The 20,442-nt window shown below is 42.2% G+C and overlaps 1 protein-coding gene and 2 long non-coding RNA genes across 3 annotated transcripts in view; 1 reads left to right on the plus strand and 2 right to left on the minus strand.

The window, feature by feature from the left end:
- Positions 1–1,932, minus strand: part of LOC310664853 — a 63,942-nt gene extending 62,010 nt beyond the window's left edge. The window contains exon 1 of the long non-coding RNA XR_014505075.1: positions 1,375–1,932. This is a non-coding gene — a long non-coding RNA (uncharacterized lncRNA). The remainder of the gene's footprint in view (positions 1–1,374) is intronic.
- On the plus strand, positions 1,879–20,283 carry LOC310664876. Its single transcript, XR_014505090.1, has 4 exons — positions 1,879–1,983; positions 12,001–12,087; positions 15,905–16,019; positions 20,051–20,283. It is a non-coding gene; the product is annotated as an uncharacterized lncRNA (long non-coding RNA).
- Positions 3,858–20,442, minus strand: part of PMS1 (PMS1 homolog 1, mismatch repair system component) — a 47,773-nt gene continuing 31,188 nt past the window's right edge. Inside the window, exons 6-13 of the mRNA XM_083408039.1 lie at positions 19,717–19,833; positions 18,099–18,221; positions 16,216–16,359; positions 15,140–15,999; positions 14,078–14,536; positions 12,569–12,699; positions 6,307–6,458; positions 3,858–4,525 (exon numbers count right to left, since the gene is read on the minus strand). Coding sequence (XP_083264165.1) covers positions 4,367–4,525; positions 6,307–6,458; positions 12,569–12,699; positions 14,078–14,536; positions 15,140–15,999; positions 16,216–16,359; positions 18,099–18,221; positions 19,717–19,833 — 2,145 coding nt within the window. The 3' untranslated portion in view covers positions 3,858–4,366. The remainder of the gene's footprint in view (positions 4,526–6,306; positions 6,459–12,568; positions 12,700–14,077; positions 14,537–15,139; positions 16,000–16,215; positions 16,360–18,098; positions 18,222–19,716; positions 19,834–20,442) is intronic.

A 20,442-nucleotide genomic window follows, 5' to 3' on the forward strand; every position in this document is an offset into this window, starting at 1 on the left:
AACCCGGAACTAGGGGTTCCGGTTTTCAAACGTTTTTCAAAAGATGAATGTCGGATGCAGCTGCCGGCTATTGTTTCTGGGGCGCCTGCACCAATCAGAAACTGCGCCTTGGTTTTCGAATGTTTCGGAAGTCAAGTGGACTTCTGGAAAGGATTACGTTCGAGAGCCTAGGTACCACTGTGCTGGAGTTGCTTTGCTGATGCTCAGGGCTAGACCTCAGCCGTCACATGCTACTACAGTCATACCTCGAGTTGAATGTGCTTTGGGTTGAGCGTGTTCGAGTTGCGCTCCGCGGCAACCCGGAAGCAACAGAGCGCGTTACTTCCAGGTTTCGCCGCTCGTGCATGCGCGTACGCTCAAAATGAAGTCACGCGCATGCGTGGAAGCGGCGAAACGCAACCCGCGCACGCGCCGTCGCATCTTGTGTTCTGTTCGGGATGCGAACGGGGCTCCGGAACGGATCCCATTTGCATCCCAAGGTACCACTGTACTATGCAATACAGGGGATTTTCCAGTCCTTGTTCATTTCCCCACTGCATCACAGTATTTTTAAAAGAAATTTTAGAAGCAACTCTTCTAACCTCCTCAGACTCTATTAAGCAACCTGCCTGGGACCTCAGGATGAAAGGTAATGGCAGAAATACCCGGGGGGGGGGGGGTAGTGCCCCCTAAGACACTGGCAGAACCCATTATAGGGCCTAAATCTGACCTAAGACTGTAACCACAGCACTAATATCATAAAAACACATAATTAAGAAGTAGGTCTCCAAAGGCTTCTTTTGGCAAGCTTAGGCCTCAACAGGCAGACAAGTGCTGCCTGAGAGAGGCACTGCCAATGGGGGGGTGGGGTTATTGGGTTGTTGTTGTTTTATTATTATTATTATTATGTATTCTGTGAACCACCCTGAGACCCCCGGGTATACGGCCGTGTATAAATGCAATAAATAATAGTAATAAAGTAGCCACTCCCAAAGCTGTTTGCAAATCGCACCGATTTAGAAAGGTGTGTTTTAGAGCCGCGCATGAATTATTCCTCAGGGCCTAATTTATTTATTATTATTATTATTTACTGGGTTCTATAAACAAGAAGAATGTTGTACAAATAAGTGCACCAAGTTTTCTCATGTCATCTGTATATCCCAAAAATAGCATAATAAATGTGGAAAAATATATATACAACGTATGTTTCATTATTAGTGGTCAATGTCCCCCTCTTCTTCTTCTTCTTGTTTAAACCAATTCATGAACCAAAAACTTATTTCTAATTATTATGAGTATTTTTGGTGGTTTAAGAGCATAGGCTCTTAAAACAGGCTGGTTTGGGTGTGGGTGGGTGTTTGCAATTTAACCTGGGGACATTTCTGCGACTCTTACCTCCTGCTCCCAAACCCGAAATGGCATCTCTGCTTTTTCGAAACCCGACTAAGCCCGTTTGCCCGTTTTTAGAGAAAATGGCGGGGGTTCCTATCGGCGCCCTTCTCCTTCACTTGCTGAGAGACTGAGGCAATGAGTTAAAGCGGACGGGGGGTGTGCGTGTGTCGTTGTTAAAAACATACACACCACAACTACAATCACCACCAGCAAGGCCTGAGGAGGCAACCCGAGTCAACTCGGCGGGACTCGAGGCGCACAAACGAGGCGGGAAAGCCGGGCAGGTCTCGGATCTAGGCGCCCCAGTGCAACGTTTCCATACAACACCCCCTTCTTTTTCCCGCTTTTCGAAGGTGTTCCTTTAAGTATTTATTGGGGGACGGGAGAGGTGTTTTTTCCTCCCCGCCGGGAGAGGAGAGAGGAGGAGGATGGTGAGGGGATGAGGAAGGCCGCGACGCGCCTCTCTCTCGCTCTCTTACTCGCTCTCTGGCCAAGCTGGGGCCACGAGCTCGTTTCGAACGGAGGCAACGTTCGGCGGCCGTTGGAATGGCGGTTGGAGTCACAACGGAAGGAACCGAGGCGGGGGGACTGTGAGAGAGCGAGAGACCTTCGGTGTGTGGGTGGGATGGGGGCGGGGTGACACTTGTGTGCATATCCTCCAACATTTATCCCGTGAAAATAGGGGCATCCTATTCCATCATGTTATTATTATTATTATTTGTTAAAATCATTTTTATTTGATTTTACAAATATAAAGTTGTAACAATCCAAATGCATTTCCATATCTAGAGATTACTCTGAATCTCAGGACCCTCCAACATTTCTCCAGTGAAAATAGGGGCATCTTAAGGAAAAGTGGGACATTCTGGGATCGAATCAGAGACCGGCACGATTTCTGTAAATCTAGGACAGTCCCTGGAAAATAGGGACACTTGGGGGTCTCCGTGACCTCGTATGTTTGCAGAATTTAGCCAGAGGAAAGCCCCACCAGCTTTGTTGGCACTTTGAGGGAGGGCAAAAAATTGCCCCCACCCCAAATCCTTATTTTCTATATAATTCCTTTTGGTACAGTTGCTTTTTTAACGGATCTTGTCAACAGGCTCGTTGAAACTTCACATTATTACAAAAACAGTAGTAGTAGTTGTTTTGCACTCATCTGAAAGGAAAACTCTCATCCTAAACCTCCACTGCTTTGCAGCTCTACTCATACATTAGGCGGCTTCGGAAATAAACCCCCGAGGAAAAATCCAGACCCGCTGCCTTGCAGTACATATTTAGGCAGGAAGAACCAGCTGCACAAATGTAGAGCAACTTTTAATCTCAGAGTTGTGAGTTCAAGCCCCACATTGGGCAAAAGATTCATTCATTGCAGGGACTAGATGATCGTCATGGTCACTTCCAAGTCTACAATTCCACAATTCTATGAAATATAAGACAGGGCCATCTGGCTTCCAGTAGTATGTGTGAAAAGGATCTAGGAGTCTTAGTAGACCACAAGCTTAATATGAGTCAACAGCAGGCTTCCTCAACCTCAGCCCTCCAGATGTTTTTGGCCTACAACTCCCATGATCCCTAGCTAGCAGGACCAGTGGCCAGGGATAATGGGAAGTGTAATCTCAAAACATCTGGAGGGCTGAGGTTGAGGAAGCCTGGTCAAGTGTGATGCAGCAGCAAAAAAAAAAAAAAAAGAAAAGAAAAGCTAATGCTATTCTAGCCTGCATCAACAGAAGTATAGTGTCAAGATCAAGAGAAGTTATAGTACCGCTCTGTCCCGCCTTGGTAAAACAACACCTGTCGCAGTGTCCAGTTCTGCGCAGCAGTTTAAGAATATTGATAAGCTGGAACATGCGCAGAGGAGAGCAACCAAGAAAATCAAGGGTCTTGGAACCAAGCTTCATAGAGAAACAATTGAGGGAGTTGGGAATGTTTAGCTTGCTCTAGAGGCTAGGACCCAAACCAATGGATTCAAGTTACAAGGAAGGAAATTCCGACTCAACATCAGGATGAACTTTCTGGCAGTAAGAGCTGTTCAACAGTGAAAGAGATTCCCATGACAGGCGGTGGACTCTCCTTCCTTGGAGGTTTCTAAGCAGAGGTTGGATGGCTGTCATGGTTGCTTTAATTGACATTCCTACATGACCCACAAGGTCCCTTCCAACTCTAGAATGCTATGATCCCTGCAAGACAGGTGCATTTAAATTTGTGCAGCCCATATGAGGAACTGAAATTGCAACAACATGATTGTGGTTGTAATAAAAAAAAAGTAAACGTCTCTTAGGGAGTAGGCCCCCACTGAACACAGGACTTCTGCGAAAATAGGCACAGAATTGCACTGCCCAGGTTTCATGTTTTAATATACATCTGAATATTATCAGTAGAGCTCCTAATTCAGCAAAACAATCCCCAAGCAGAAGCAGATTCTGCACATGCTTCAGTGGCTTTGAGTAATAGCCATCTCATAAATTTTGAGAAATTAGAATATGAAATAACACAAGAGAAATACAAATTTTTATTTGGATGTATCCACATATTGTTCACTTGTAGAAAATGCATCTGTAAATAGAGCCATACACTTCAACCCTGAGTATCCATTTAGTTTAGTGGAGACAAATCAACATTAAACATTATATTCCATTTTCTTCTTGCTGTGAGCGGTCTTCTTTTGTACTTTTTTATTATTAACTACAAACTTGTCCAGTAGAAAAATAATGTAAAAATAGTTAATTTGGAAAACTATTTCCATCAGCTGATCTTACACTTTCAGAACGTGGATTGTCCTTCAGTATATTTTCTTAGAAACAGTGAATTGTTGAAAACACATTTCAATACCATTAATTCAATGCTCATGTTCATTTTAAAAAATAGCAATCTTCCACTTCATAGAGATCAAAACACAAGACAGTTACAAATAATCTCTTAATAAATTATGCCAAAAAAAAGGAGTGTTTTGTTTGTAATTATGTGAAATGTGACTGCAGGACGAGGATTTTCCTTGCTACTCTGGAATATTTGTTAAATAATGAAGAAATGGACGACCATGAACACAGCCTTTATGTTGATTTCCAAGTTGTGTCTCCATTTTGTGGATAGTTTCTTGTACATCTTCCTTGGATATATACAAAGGTAGCTGCCGACACAGTCTTACTGCTTCTCCCTATGGGAACAAAAATGTTTACATTTAGACATTAACCTGAGGCTACAATAAAATCCAATAAATTATATAGGGTGCAAACTTCTCCATTGAACATTTTTTACTACTATACTTTTTCATAGAAAATCATATTCCAATCTTCTTTGGCCAAGCAACTGAATTAGGTATCTTTGGTTTTTCCCAAATCTAATCTATGAAATAAGAAATTTTGCAAACAAAATGTGGGGCAGCTCCCAAGCAACAGTTAACCATCATAAGAAGGGCTTAAGGAGTGGCTCATTCTTAACCACATTCTTTTTTCCCCTTTTTGCTGCGGAAATAAGATCAGGCTGTTATTCAGAAACAAGCTCAGTGAGGCTTACTTTAGAACAAATTTGCCCTGCAGTCCAGTTTCCCAAATCCCAATGTGTAAGTAGGTTACTCCTCTGTGTGGAAAAGATCCTGCCATAAATTGAAGTACAGATTCGGATAGGTGACCTACAGATATACTGCAGCTAAATTATTCTACTCAGAAGTTGCCATTAAAGGAAAGAGGAAGGAATGGAATTTGATACATGGGCTGGCTCAAATTAAGAAAGGGACCTTTCTTCACTCTCCTCCCTTCCTTTAGCTCATATATTCCACATTCTGGAGACTCAAATGGCTCAGGGCAGTGGCTCCAAAACTTTCTCCTCCACAGAACACTTGAAAATTTCTGAGTGTCTCGATGGACCACTCAAAGATTTTTCTGCTAGCAATGCTCTATTTTAGAGGCCGTGTGATTTCTAACTATATTTTTGTTGCTTCATTTCTTATGTGTTGCATTTTACTGTTTCAATTCCACAGGATTCAAAGTGTAAAACAATAAAATGCAATATATAAGAAATAAAAATGGCCATTAAAAACACAGTTTTAAAATCTATATGGGTATCTGATGGGCCATCTTCCATCTTCCACCACAAATCCAGACATTTTGCAGACCACAGTTTGGGCACTCCTGGCTTAGCAACTACATGAATAGCTTTTTAGAAGTTGATACCAGATGGGTTTTCCCAGTAGTGATGTATGGAAGTGAGAGCTGGACCATAAAGAAGGCTGATCGCCGAAGAATTGATGCTTTTGAATTCTGGTGCTGGAGGAGACTCTTGAGAGTCCCATGGACTGCAAGAAGATCAAGCCTATCCATTCTGAAGGAAATCAGCCCTGAGTGCTCACTGGAAGGACAGATCCTGAAGCCGAGACTCCAATACTTTAGCCACCTCATGAGAAGAGAAGACCCCCAGGAAAAGACCCTGATGTTGGGAAAGATGGAGGGCACAAGGAGAAGGGGACGACAGAGGACGAGATGGTTGGATAGTGTTCTCGAAGGTACCAGCAGGAGCTTGCCAAACTGCGGGAGGCAGTGGAAGACAGGAGTGCCTGGCGTGCTCTGGTCCATGGGGTCACGAAGAGTCGGACACGACTAAACAACAAGCACCAGATGGGTGGTGGAGGAAAGCGATCTGGACCGGGGCACAGGAGTAGAGCTTTAAACACTCTGACCGCTTGTGCGTTCCAGATCAGGAAACCCAAATCTGCTACCTGCATTGGAAGAAGGGCACCCATTTGTGCCAATGGAACCTTTTATTGTAATGCAAATAACAGTCATCCAGGCCTGATCTGTATTGTGATTGCGTCTGGTATTAATTTCTCCTTTTAGGTAGCAATGCTTTATATTTAAGCATCAAGCTGTATCTTTTGATAGGACAGTGGCATTAAAAGCAGCATGCTAAAGAAGAGCTTGCAAACCATAAAGCAATACTTACCTCCAGGTAGTTCATGACTTTAAGAGGTCGACACTCATGAACTTCTTTTGCATTGCAATCTACCACAGCACTCAGAATTTCTTTCAGATCAGGTATCCCATAGTACGGCAGACAGTTTGCCATTCCTTCTATTTCCAGCTGATTTCCCATAGCTGAAACACCAAATAGTAAACAAATGAATAAACTGAACACAATGATACCTGGAGTTACCGAGTGTGTTTTAAATACTGTTTTGATTTACACAACAAAATATTCACATTGAAAATTGTTGTTGCAATCCTAGACACGCTGGGGGCTAAGCCCATCGGGACTTACTTTTGAGTAAACATGCATAAACATGCATACAGCACAAACTGTGCTGTAAAGTTGCAATTATAGATCCCCAGAGCTACACATTTTTAATTATCTTAAAATGAAGAACACAACTTAAAATATTTCATTATTAGTTACTTGCACGGTGAGTGTGCTTCAGTTTATTCAAGTTCAACTTTGGAAAGCATTGGCTAAATGCTTATTTAAATTTTTGTTAGTATTTCAATGTTTGAAACAAAGCTTTAATTCTATATAGTGGTACCTCGGGTTAAGTGCTTAATTCGTTCTGAAGGTCCTTTCTTAACCTGAAACTGTTTTTAACCTGAAGCACCACTTTAGATAATGGGGCCTCCTGCTGCTGCTCCTGAAGCAAAGTTCTTAACCTGAGGTAATATTTCTGGGTTAGCGGAGTCTATAACCTGAAGCGTATGTAACCTGAGGTACCACCTGTGTGTGTGTGTGTGTGTGTGTGTGGAGAGAGAGAGAGAGAGAGAGAGAGAGAGAGAAATGATGTTAGAATAATTTCATATGGTCTAACCTAGCTCTTTTCTGTAGAATGCTTGATGCCTATTTTGAAAATTCCCCCCTCCCGACATTTGGTCTCTAAAGTCTAATCTGCTAATAACATGGGTTTCGTTTTTGCTTTATTTATTTGCCAACCTCTCTATTAAAAGAGCCATAGGTTCTCAAGGTAACATAAATCCCATTATGTTCAAAATGGTCCCAATTATCATTTTTTAAAAAACCTAACACATTTACCATATAAGCCTAAAGTCTGCCAAATCCCAACCACACCTTCAACATTTGACAGCTTGTACAGTTCTGCAGTCTAAAATGTGTAAAATACATGAATACATTTTATCTAAAAACTTCCCTAATTCTCAAAATGCTCACGTACTGAACTTTATTAACCTTCCAGATCCTGTGCTAAGTTCAGATCACAATTAAACCTTCAATCTCTTAATGCCAGTCCTTTTACAAGTGTGTGTGTGTGTGTGTGTGTGTAGATAGACAGACAGACAGACAGACAGACAGATAGATAGATAGATAAGAATCACATACACATACATACATACATAGCTCTACACAGGGTAGAGCAAAAAGATAGTTTTCATAATGGAGAGAATAAAGCTGTTGGGATCCCCACATTTATTTATACTAAGGCTGATATGATCAATAACATATCTGGGATGAACAGGGAGGTAGCAACCAGGCAACAGAATGACAAGCTTGACCCAATGTACACAACTGCAAAGCAGGAAAATCTATACAGTGGTACCTCAGGTTACATATGCTTCAGGTTACAGACTCCACTAACCCAGAAACAGTACCTCAGGTTAAGAACTTTGCTTCAGGATGAAAACAGAAATTGCGCGGCGGCAGCATGGTACAGTGGGAGGCCCCATAAGCTAAAGTGGTGCTTCAGGTTAAGAACAGTTTCAGGTTAAGAACGGACCTCCAGAACGAATTAAGTTCTTAACCCGAGGTACCACTGTACTGGGATGCGGGTGGCGCCGTGGGTAAAACCTCAGTGCCTAGGACTTGCTGATCGCAAGGTCGGCGGTTCGAATCCCCGCGGCGGGGTGAGCTCCCGTCTTTCGGTCCCAGCTCCTGCCCACCTAGCAGTTCGAAAGCACCCCTAAATGCAAGTAGATAAATAGGTACCGCTTTACGGAAGGTAAACGGCATTTCCGTGTGCGGCGCTGGTGCTGGCTCGCCAGAGCAGCTTCGTCACGCTGGCCACGTGACCCGGAAGTGTCTCCGGACAGCGCTGGCCCCCGGCCTCGAGCGAGATGAGCGTGCAACCCTAGAGTCGGACACGACTGGCCCGTACGGACAGGGGTACCCTTTACCTTTTTTACCACTGTACTAATTTATCCAGCGAAGAGCTAAAAAGAGTTCTGCAGATTGAGGAAATGGTATGTGTGGGGAGGAGAATCCCCTCCCCTTCACCGGCATTACTTGGCTACATATTGTAGCTTATAGTTCAAATGGTAGAGCATGAGACTCTTAATCCCAGGGACGTGGGTTCGAGCCTCAGATTGGACTAGATGTGACCCCTTCCAACTACAATTCTATGATTCTCTTATTTGGAGCAAAACGTACAATGATCCCCCAAGTCTAGACATCTAAGCCAAAGGTCAGAGTTTTGTTTTTCTCACGTGCTGGCAGGGGAGCAAAGTAGTGTACATAGTAAACCCTGAATTATACCTCATCCTCCGATCAGCGCTTCTGAGAGGGTAGCAGTCAGGAGACACCCCTGTCCACTGACTTCCACCATGGGAAAGTCTCCAGCTACAGATGAGCGAAGTGGAGGCAACCCTACTTGTGCCGGATTACCCCGAAAAGAGTATTATGGGAGTCGGGGAGATTATGGGAGTTGGGTCACCCACTGATCTGTCTGGAGCTGGCACAGCAAAAAACAAACAAGAAAGAACCGCCTTTCCACCTTACAGCTTCCTCGTCAGGAGGAAGGATTCTACAATTATTAAAGCTGTAATCCTATACCTACTTACCTGGCAGTAAGACAAACTGAACTTAATAGGTTTTGCTTTTGAGCAGGCACTGGTTTTTTTTATTATTGTTATATAGCATTTAACAAAATTCCATATAGGTAAAGGACCCCTGACCATTAGGTCCAGTCGTGGCCGACTCTGGGGTTGCAGCGCTCATCTCGCTTTATTGGCCGAGGGAGCCGGCATACAGCTTCTGAGTCATGTGACCAGCATGACTAAGCCGCTTCTGGCGAACCAGAGCAGCGCATGGAAATGCCGTTTACCTTCCCGCTGGAGCGGTACCTACTTATCTACTTGCACTTTGACGCACTTTTGAACTGCTAGGTTGGCAGGAGCAGGGACCAAGCAACGGGAGCTCACCCCGTCACGGGGAATCGAACTGCCGACCTTCTGATTGGCAAGTCCTAGGCTCTGTGGTTTAACCCACATCGCCACCCGCCTCCCTAAAACTGCATATACATTAACATAATTTCCCCCCTTGGAGTGAGACAAGCGCCAGTAGATAAATTGTGCTCTATACCATATCCTGTTTTTCTGGGTATTAATCTTGGCACCCAAAAACAGGTTCCGCTCCCCAGAAGTACAAGAGAGTATTGATCAGAAACTATAAACTTTGATGCAGGGATAGACATTTGGGAAGTCAAGCTAAAGAGTTTTAAATCAAACACAAACTCTGTTTCTACAGCAATACATGTAGTTGGGATTACAGAATATGCCAATTGGAGACTTATTTAAAAACTGAATTTAAAATCAGCCTGCATTCACAGACTTGTGGATGGTTAAGAAAGGAAAACACTCTTCTTGAAGGGAATTGGTTTTTCATCAAGACACTGTTCCAAGGTTCTATCTTTCCCCCGCCCTTTTTCTTTTTAAAGACCTATCCTTTGAGATGCCCATATGTTACGGCAGATCTGTCAGCAGTCCTCTACATACAAGGCTGAAATGGTAACACATGAAGCTATAGCGTTTCTCAAAACTCACAGCAAATCTTTGTTTGGACCTAGCGAATTACCAGCTTGGCATCATATTGCAATTAAAGCTCACTTCCCCACAATACCGACCGAAACATCTTATTTGTATTTTAGCTGTTAAAACAATGAGTGGCTGTTAAAACATGAGTGGCTAATCTGAGGCACAAGCAGAAGGTCTTCAGCATGCCTGGTGTAAGAGCAGGACAGCCCAAAGGCCTGGCTGTGACAATGTCCGGCCTGCACTCTGGGCAATGCTACTCTTTCACCAGTTTAGCAGTCTAGGCAAAACCATACTAAGATGAGAGGAACTGAATATTATTGTACAGCAGTGAGGGTAAGAGCGGTTCAATAGTGGAATGGACTGTCATGGAAGGTGGTGGTCTCTCCTTCATTGGAGATTTTTAAGCAGAGGTTGGATGGCCATCTGTCCTGGATGCTCTAGTTGAGATACCTGAATAGCAGGAGGTTGGGTTAGATCAGGCATGGCCAAACTTGGCCCTCCAGCTGTTTTGGGACTACAACTCCCATCATCCCTAGCTAACAGGACCAGTGGTCAGGGATGGTGCAAATTGTAGTCCCAAAACAGCTGGAGGGCCAAGTTTAGCCATGGCTGGGTTAGATGAACCTTGGGGTACCTTCGAACTCTACAATTGGTACAATCCATTTCTTGACTTTCTGAGGTAAGAAATACCTGTATACCTGAAGGAGCGTCTCCACACCCATCATTCAGCCCAGACACTGAGGTCCAGCTCTGAGGACCTCCTGACGGTTCCCTCACTGTGAGAAGTGAACTTAGTGGGAACCAGGCAGAGGGCATTCTTGACAGGGGCGCCCTCCCTGTGGAATGCCCTCCCAACAGATATCAAGGTGATTTTTAAAAAACTACACCAATTTTAGAAGACACCTGAAGACATCCCTGTATCAAGAAGTTTTTAATGTTTCATGTTTTATTATGTGTTGAAAGCTACCCAAGGTGTCTGGGGCAACCCAGCCAGATGGGTGGGATATAAATAATAGAATTATTATTATTATTATTATTATTAAGAAAAAAGCTTGAAATGTGTAAACAAACAGAAATTACTTTTATTCACAAGCAAGGAAGTTTTTACACAGGAAACTAATCACACATGGCCTATGTGGGCCTTACTTATTAGAGACTAGCAAAATATGTCAACACATTTGTACCATTGGGAACGTAACATTATATTCTCTGAACATCTAAATGAGAGCATGAATTATGTGCTAAGCTCGGGTGTGCCACATGTCTCCTTCATACTGCATGACACCTTCTTTTCTCCCTATTCTCTAATCCGCAGGATTGCAGAGATGAATTTAAAAAGGAGGCCAGCAAAATTTCATGGAAAATGAGGGTTGTAGTCAATGCTAGCCCTTTTCAGAGTAGAACCACTGGAATTAATGGTTCTAAATTAGTCACGCATTAATTTCAATGGGTCTACTCTGAGTAGGAATGGTATAGAATACAACCCTGAGAAATTAAATGATTTTGAGTGAATGAAGATGAGCAGGGCAAGGGTTGCTGGTCAGTCACCCAAGAGACCTGCTGGTTTATTTCTTCAAGTCCTTGCAAACATTTGAAGACTGCTTCATGCTATACGTACCTCTGTGAACAGTGGAAATAATCCAATCAATATTAAGTACTTAAATATTAAGTACATTTTAATATTTTAATTTTTCAATATTTCAATGTTGTATTTTAATCTTGTTTTAAAGTTGTATTCATTCAACTTGTTTTTATTATTGCTTGTTAGCCGCCCTGAGCCCAGCCTTGGCTGGGGAGGGTGGGGTATAAATAAAAATTATTATTATTATTAAAATCAGTGCTTTTTCTCAGCCAGAGCATAGTTCCAGTACCTCTCTAATGGGTGTCATTGCAGGCCAGCGCTCCCCCTGCTCTCTTCTTGTCTTTATGTACTTCAGAGAAGCCCAAAATGAGCATTTCAAGTCAAAATGGAAGCTGGCTGGTATGTGAGTCTACACTATTTTTTAAAAATCTAGGATTTGAATTATCTACGAGCTGCTTGCGAGCTGTGATTGGTCAAGCTATGAGGCGGCACCAATTCGTATGTCCTTTTCAAGAGAGAGAGTCCATTCTTCCTCTTTAAAACTGGGCTCAGGGCAGAACATTTGTGGTATGAAACGTTACAGGAATTTCACAGGAAGCAACAGGACATGTACTGATTGCAAACGAAGGACTACGACAAGCCCAAAACATCTGCGAGTACAACTGGTTGCATATTACATTATAAGCAAAAAATCATAATGAATGCTCAGTAAAAGGGAAGTCTGGAGGGGCCCATAGTGGATAATAGGGGCTGTTTTTTTCTAGACACAAATGTGGTAATGAAACACAAGTATTGTTATATACAGTACTATGAAAAAGAGGCATCAAGTAATGAGAACTACAGGAGCTGAATTAAATCAAAATATGAAGCCACACCATACCTGGTATTATCTTTATCTTAAATCCGTTTGCTGTAAGTCTTGTATCCGACAAGTAGGATGACCCATCAAATCTTATGCTTTCCTTCGGCATATTGCAAAGAACTTCTTTATAACGCGAGTCACTAAAAAGACTGAAAATCAATCATTAATCACTTTTATGAGACAGAATCAAATTTTAATAGTTTCCCACAATCAAAGCACACGCCAATGAAATTTTAGAACTGCTTTACAGTGGTACCTCAGGTTAAGTACTTAATTCGTTCCGGAGGTCTGTTCTTAACCTGAAACTGTTCTTAAGCTGAAGCACCACTTTAGCTAATGGGGCCTCCTGCTGCTGCCGCGCCGCCAGAGCACGATTTCTGTTCTCATCCTGAAGCAAAGTTCTTAACCCGAGGTACTATTTCTGGGTTAGCGGAGTCTGTAACCTGAAATGGTGGCCATATTGATGATGTCATATTTCATACCCCCACCACTGATATTTACTAAGACTGCCATATTTTGCTTGTATAGGTAGCAGGCTATCAAAAAATCACCAGGGCGCTTTTGGCATTCAAGGGTAAATAAAATCTGGTCTAACTCTTGGACTACATGTGTCTTGTACTGGCTGTCTGAACCAGTAGTCTCTGTAGGTATCTATACATATCTTATACTTATCAAATCTCCTTAACTGAATTTGTTTGATACTGGAATATAATTATACAGTGGTGCCTCGCAAGACGAAATTAATTCGTTCTGCGAGTTTTTTCGTCTTGTGAATTTTTTCGTCTTGCGAAGCACCACTGTGTATTGACGGTTTCCCATAGGAATGCATTGGCGATTTAAAAAAAAAGGCACAAGACGTTTCGTCTTGCGAAGCAAGCCCATAGGGAAATCCGTCTTGTGAAGCAACTCAGAAAACGAAAAACTCTTTCGTCTTGCGAGTTTTTCATCTTCCGAGACATTCGTCTTGCGAGGTACCACTGTACCTCAATGCATACGACAATCATAGGGCCAATTCAGCTGTAATGTCAAGCTTTAATGTCCAGCACCCTGCCGTCTGTTATTTTCTGGCTTCAACATTGATTCCTATTGTGTCTGAAACACAGGACCATGGTTTGCTGTCAATTTACCAACCAGGGTCAAGCCATGGACTAAGGACCCTGATGAGGGAAACGGTATTAAACAACGGTTTCCTATTTCAGACATAACGGGGAAGAGACCAGGCTGGCAGTGTAGAAGCTGGTGAGCAGGCCTGAGGCGCATTTTGAGTTTAATAAAACCACGGTTTGTGAAGCTTGGAATGTAATGTCCAAAATAGGCCACAGGCACATTTAGAACAAGCAAAATGAAGCTGGAGATCCTAGGATCTCTGTTAGATTGTAACTATATAAGCTGGGTCTATACTGGATTTGGGAGAGAATGCAGGAAGGTGGAATCACTTTTATTACACTGTTGTAAAATATAAAATAAAATGAATCATTTGCTTGTGGCCCTTTATATCATCTGCTTTTGAAATGGCTTTCGCCTTACCTATCAGTTAATATAATCGGGTTGTCCAGTTTCTGTATAGGAAGTTTATGGTTTTCAAGCAGTTTTTTAAACAGAAGGGCTTCTTCTACTCTGTACGGATTCAACATCATTATCTTTTTCTCAGAGGCAATTATCCACGCATCAGGAAAATTCGGAAGACGAATTAGGCAAGGATCATCCTTAACAGTCTCTTTCTGATTAAGCACATGAAGTTTATGTCTGAATGAATCCATAGAGAAGGGCACTTGAACAATTTTTATTGCTTTGCAACTATTTGGTTTCTCCTCCATTTGAGAATGAAAAAGTTTATCAAGTTTCTGTTGATTAATTAGACAGTCTTTAAGTTTGGACTTATGTTTTCTCTCTCTCTCCCTTGTTGATCTTTGTATACTCTGATCTGCAGCTTTTCTGCTCTGCTTGTTGTATCGCTCCAAGTCTCTTTCAGCCTTTTCTTCATATCTTAACAAAGAGGGGAAGAAGGGGGAAGAGAAGGAACATATGAAAAACTAGCAATGTTTCAGTCAGAGTCATTATATATCCACCTATAAATTATGTTTTCTCTCAAAATTAATTGTTGGAAGAAAAATAAATGCCATTCTCGCTCGCTATTTTATCATCTTAGTTAATATCTTGTCTCTTATAAGTACCCCAATGTTCAGCAGCCAGTTCTGTTTGTAGTAGTGCTTATCAACACATTACTTTACAGATCTTATGTTTGTATTGTTTACTGCTACTAATCCGGAAAGTATTAACACCAAATGCAAAATATGATATACAAACTATATACACTGCATACAAGATTATGGGAATTTATGAGCCAATGTTTAATGGAAAACCAGGGGGCGGAGGCAGCAACATCTAAGGTTATAAATCAGCAAGCAGTAGATAATTAGAATTAAATTATCTATGCAAGATGTTACAATTATCAAGCCAAAAGCATTTTCCATTCTGGTTTTGAAATTACCGGTAATATGGATAAAACTTGTTTTTGAACATGAGTCACACACAGGATGGAAACTACTGTCGAGTTTTAGTGAGCAGATGTGAAGTTTGCAAACTTACTTCTTTTTCTCTTCTTCATTCAGTGTTTCCCACATTTCTTCCAATTTCAGCATTAGTTCTTCCATGCTCACTTTGGTACTTTCAGCTAACAATCGTGGGCGATGGTCTTGAGTAAAAAAGTCAAATGCTGACATGGCTTTCTTTATTATCCGATTTTTTATTATGTCATAGGCTGTAATCTGTCCCAGTTTATCATTTACCACGTTTGTTTTTTTCAGACTTTGAATGCTACTTCCCTCTTGAAATGTTTGTTGGCCATCATCATTTATTCTCTCTTGAGGCCTGGCACGCTCCATTTCAGGAATCAAAATCCGAACAGGTTCAATGTTCTCTCCTCTGGTATTCTTAAATGCATTCCCCAAACTCCATTTATCAGCAGTTACTTCAGAAGAAGCTTTCAGGGTTGTGGTTCTCTCTATTGCTTCCTGGAAATGGTCATTTCTCAAATCATCATCAAGCCCATTTGTGTCCGTTAAGGGATTGCCATCTAGGTGAAATATCACCTTAGACTTATTCTGTTGGTGCTCACACAAAAATCCATCAGACACAGCTGTCTTGCAGCCAGATAGCTCATTTTTGGTAGAAAATCCTACAGCTGAATTATTATACAACATTTGATTCTCCAAACAAACCTCTGTGGGTTTGTCCATTCCACTAGTTTGCGCATTACTCAGTGAAATCAATTGAGTGCATGCATGTGAATCGATATTCCTGGGTTCAGCTTCATTTATAGACACATTCATTTGTTCTGCTTCATTAACAAAGATGTCTCCTGACGAATCAGTTTCACAAGAAGCAGCCCCAGGTAGAGGTCCATAGAGTGAGATCAAGACATTTTCAACAGCAAGACAGACAGACTCCTAAAGCAGAAAAATGGTAAGTACATTATTGTGATAAATAACTTATGCTAGCTAGCTACAGCATAATTAAGTCAATTGAAAATAGATTCTGCTCAGCTTATTTTTAAACCTAAAGTTATGCATAGAAGCATTATTATTTAAAAAAAATCTAAACTGTAATTGTAGCAAAACAACATTATTAGACTGCTCATTTATATCTAAATGGACATGCTGTACCTTATTATGCAGAAACACTTGAGATTTATCTGGTGTTAAATTGACATCCACAGCAGATGGAGGAACAGCAATGTTGATAAAGAAAACAGGGTGTGAACGATTAGAATCCTTGTGTGACTTCAGGTTATAGTATTGTTGAACCAGCTAAAACCAAAAAGAATAGCATTTAAAATGTACTTTCCAATTAGAAATGAATGCAATACAAAACTTTAATATGATATATACTTATCTTCTATGTGTGCAAGTAGCAACATTTTATGTGCATGCAGAGCATGAATTTTTCTATAACATCTTGCGGGGAGTCCCCCATTAATAGGAAGGAATTAGCTTTCAAAGAATTGTGAAATTTTTGTAAAAAACCTTGTTACCAGAAATGTTGAAATATAGGTATTGACCTACAATTTTTCATTAAGCATTGTAAATGGATGTGAGAGTCAATAAAATTGGCTCATTACTATTCTACACTTACAAGAGTTAACTAATGCACTAATTAATTGTCCATCAGTAGTCTCTTGGGCTTGCCGATCAGAAGGTCAGCGGATCGAATCCCTGCAACAGGGTGAGCTCCCGTTGCTCTGAACCCAGCTCCTGCCAACCTAGCAGTTCGAAAGCTCGCCAGTGCAAGTAGATAAATAAGTACTGGTGCGGCGGGAAGGTAAATGGCGTTTCGGTGCACTCTGGTTTCCGTCATGGTGTTCTGTTGCACCAGAAGCGGTTTAGTCCTGCTGGCCACATGACCCAGAAAGCTGTCTGTGGACAAACGCCAGCTCCCTTGGCCTGAAAGTGAGATGAGCGCCACAACCCCATAGTCGCCTTTGACTGGACTTAACCGTCCAGGGGTCCTTTACCGTTATCTTATTAAGAAAGATTGCATCTCTCTCAATTTTATGATATATAAAAGGCAAAAAATCATGGCCAGGATCCAAAGAGCCATGCAACTAATTACACAAACTAGGACGCGATGGTGCTGTGGTTTAAACCACTGAGCCTTGGGCTTGCCAATGAGAAGGTCGGCGGTTCAAATCCCCGTGACGGGGTGAGCTCCCATTGCTCAGTCGCAGCTCCTCCCAACTTAGCAGTTTGAAAGCATGTCAAAGTGCAAGTAGATAAACAGGTACAGCTCAGGCGGGAAGGTAAACGGTGTTTCTGTGCACTGCTCTGGTTTCGCCAGAAGCGGCTTAGTCATGCTGGCCACATGACCCAGAAAAACTGTCGGCGGACAAATGTCGGCTCCCACAGCCAGTAAAGCGAGATGAGTGCCGCAACCCCAAATTCGTTCACGACTAGACTTAACTGCCAGGGGTCCTTTACATTTAGAGTGGGATTTGGCATTGCCATCTCTATCTCATACTAACCAACTCTGAAACTGAAGGGAAACTGGCCTGCTTGACAAAATTAAAAACCCTGCTGGCGCAACCTAGCCACTGCATGCAGCTAATGCAGCTCTTTAAAGGTAAAAGGTAAAGGTACCCCTGCCCGTACAGGCCAATCTTGACAGACTCTAGGGTTGTGCGCCCATCTCACTCAAAGAGGCCGAGGGCCAGTGCTGTCCGAAGACACTTCCGGGTCACGTGGCCAGCGTGACATCGCTGCTCTGGCGAGCCAGAGCCGCACACGGAAACACCGTTTACCTTCCCGCTAGTAAGCGGTCCCTATTTATCTACTTGCACCCAAGAGTGCTTTCGAACTGCTAGGTTGGCAGGCGCTGGGACCGAGCAGCGGGAGCGCACCCCACCGCGGGGATTCGAACCGCCGACCTTTCGATTGGCAAGCCCTAGGCGCTGAGGCTTTAGCCCACAGCGCCACCCGCGTCCCATGCAGCTCTTTGGAACCTGGCAAATATTTTATAATCTTCTGGGACAAGGAGCTGAGAAAAACCGTACCTTTAGAATTTCCTTCTGATGCACTGGTCGATTGTTTACAAAGATGAAGCTCCTTTCTGCACTTGAATGACTTGTCAAACAACCATCTGAACTGGGCTTTGGAAGAAAGCCGCTGAGAAACACCTAGAATTGCAATTAAACTGGCCATTAAAAACCACTGTTTCCCATGACAATCGGTTCACAAAAACTAGAAGGTTCGGATCAGAAAGAAGAAATGACTCCAGATTTCCATGGCATTTAGAAGTCTCCTGCTTCACTTCCCTTGAAATTAAATCAAGGCAGATGACGATGAATGAGATCAAGAGTTAGTGTGAGGCTGTCGACAGAGCACTAAATTTGGATGTTGAAAAGCCAAGTTCAAATCTCATCCAGGTTTGAAGGTCACCGGGTAACCCTAGATGTCATTCATAACCTCACCAGGTGGTTCTCACTCCCCTGGTCAGCACTTACTAGACATTGAAGTTAACTATGAATTCATCTCCAACTGAGATTTAATTCTGAACTAGGGTAGATTTCTGGAGTTAAGCCTGAATTTGAAAAGCTGCTGGAGGCTCAAAGCCCCCACAGTAGATCTTCTTGTCCTAAGGGCCTTCTACAGAAATGTTCGTTTGCCCCCCCCCCCCAGCAATTTTTCCACTGCTCTGCCTAATGGGATGTTTTGAAGAACTGCCCTGCTAAGATAATTCAGGAAATAATCAAGTTCTTCTCAACTGAGGGAGGGAGGGACTCGGGAGGGAGGGACTCAGATAATTTCCAAGCTAATCCAAGGCAGGTGAGAGAGATCTCACCCACCTCCACTAATGTTAAAAAGAAGCAATGAAGAAACCTTAAAAGATACAGAGCAAACCAACCGCAAGCCAATCAGAATCACAAAAGCACTGCATGTGCAGCACTTAAGTATTTTTACATCCTTTTTATAGGAACAATATCTTTACCTCATTCCTAATTACAGTTACTTGGAAGGTAGCCATATTGATTTCATGTGACTGTACAGTGGCACCTTGGTTTTCGAATGTAATCCGTTCTGGAAGTCCATTCGAGTTCTGAAACGTTCAAAAACTCAATAGCCGACAGCTAGGCCTCAGGATCTTGCACTCAGCGGAAATCGCGGGGCATGTTCGACTTCTGAGGCGCGTTCAAAAACCGAAGCATTTACTTCCAGGTTTACAGCGTTCAAAAACCGAAATGTTTGTCAACGGAGACATTCGAAAACCGAGGTACCCCTGTACTGTCATGGAAATCTAGTTAGGATTATAGCCTAAGAAGTGCGAACTTTGTTCCCCTTTAATGTGATGCTAGAAATTCACTGTGTGAACCAGTGACAAACAGGTAAACTCCAAAGCCATTCCTACGATATACCCATTGATGGTCCAAGCATAAAAAGTTCTTTAGATATCAACTACACCTTACTGAGAAAAGAAATTTAAAAATTAAGCGTGTTTTTTGTTGTTGAAACAAAACATATGCAGATGGAAAGGAATGGAATTTAGCACAATAGCAACCCAAAATATAAGCACGGTGCTCGATTTTATATCCTTATTTAAAAAGTGAAGAACTCATGCTGGTTGAACTGACGAAATAACAGGTGGGGGAAACATATAGATAATTAGAAACTTACCTCAGGATCTTCACTATGGTGTTGAAAAGGTACCATGCCGCTCATAACGGCAGTTCCCACTACGGCCATGAAAGCCATTTTGTGATCGGACACCCTGGTCTTCTGCCACATAACTGTCTGAAACAATATAGCATAGACTTCGTGTCAAAATTTTGACATTAGGTTTAGATTTATTCAACAGGGACATGACATGACCACAGATATTTGTGCGGAACACTACACTTGAAACCGTGCGTTTAACATTCTGTTCCTAGACACCAATGTGAACCCATTATTTTCTTATGATATAGTATCTAATACGGAACACTTTCTTTCTTCTTTTGTACACAATGAGCTATGCTGAAGCAACTGGACTGTCTATCCGAGTGCAGGGGGCATGACTGGCTGAGCTGCCTGTCTTCCAGATTGAGGATTTGGGCTTTATTTTTAACCACTGTGAAATATGAAAATGCAGGATTCTACCACTGATATCTGCTTCTTCACTCACAAAGCCCAACAACGCAATTAACAGACTTAAGGGAAAGTTGCAAAACAGGTTAATAAATAGGCTCACTGGTGCAGATGGGATACATGTATGTATGTAGAAAGTTATTGGTTATCTTTATAAAACCTTTCCCCAAAAAGTATAAAATAACTAAAGCAGCAATTAGCGAAGATGCAGGAGCATTAGAATCCATTCTTCCTTTAAGTGTTCATTATTATCCTAGGGAAGCGGGTGGTGCTGTG

The sequence above is a fragment of the Podarcis tiliguerta genome (assembly GCF_965153285.1).
Source record: "Podarcis tiliguerta genome assembly, chromosome: 1".
NCBI lineage: Eukaryota > Metazoa > Chordata > Lepidosauria > Squamata > Lacertidae > Podarcis > Podarcis tiliguerta.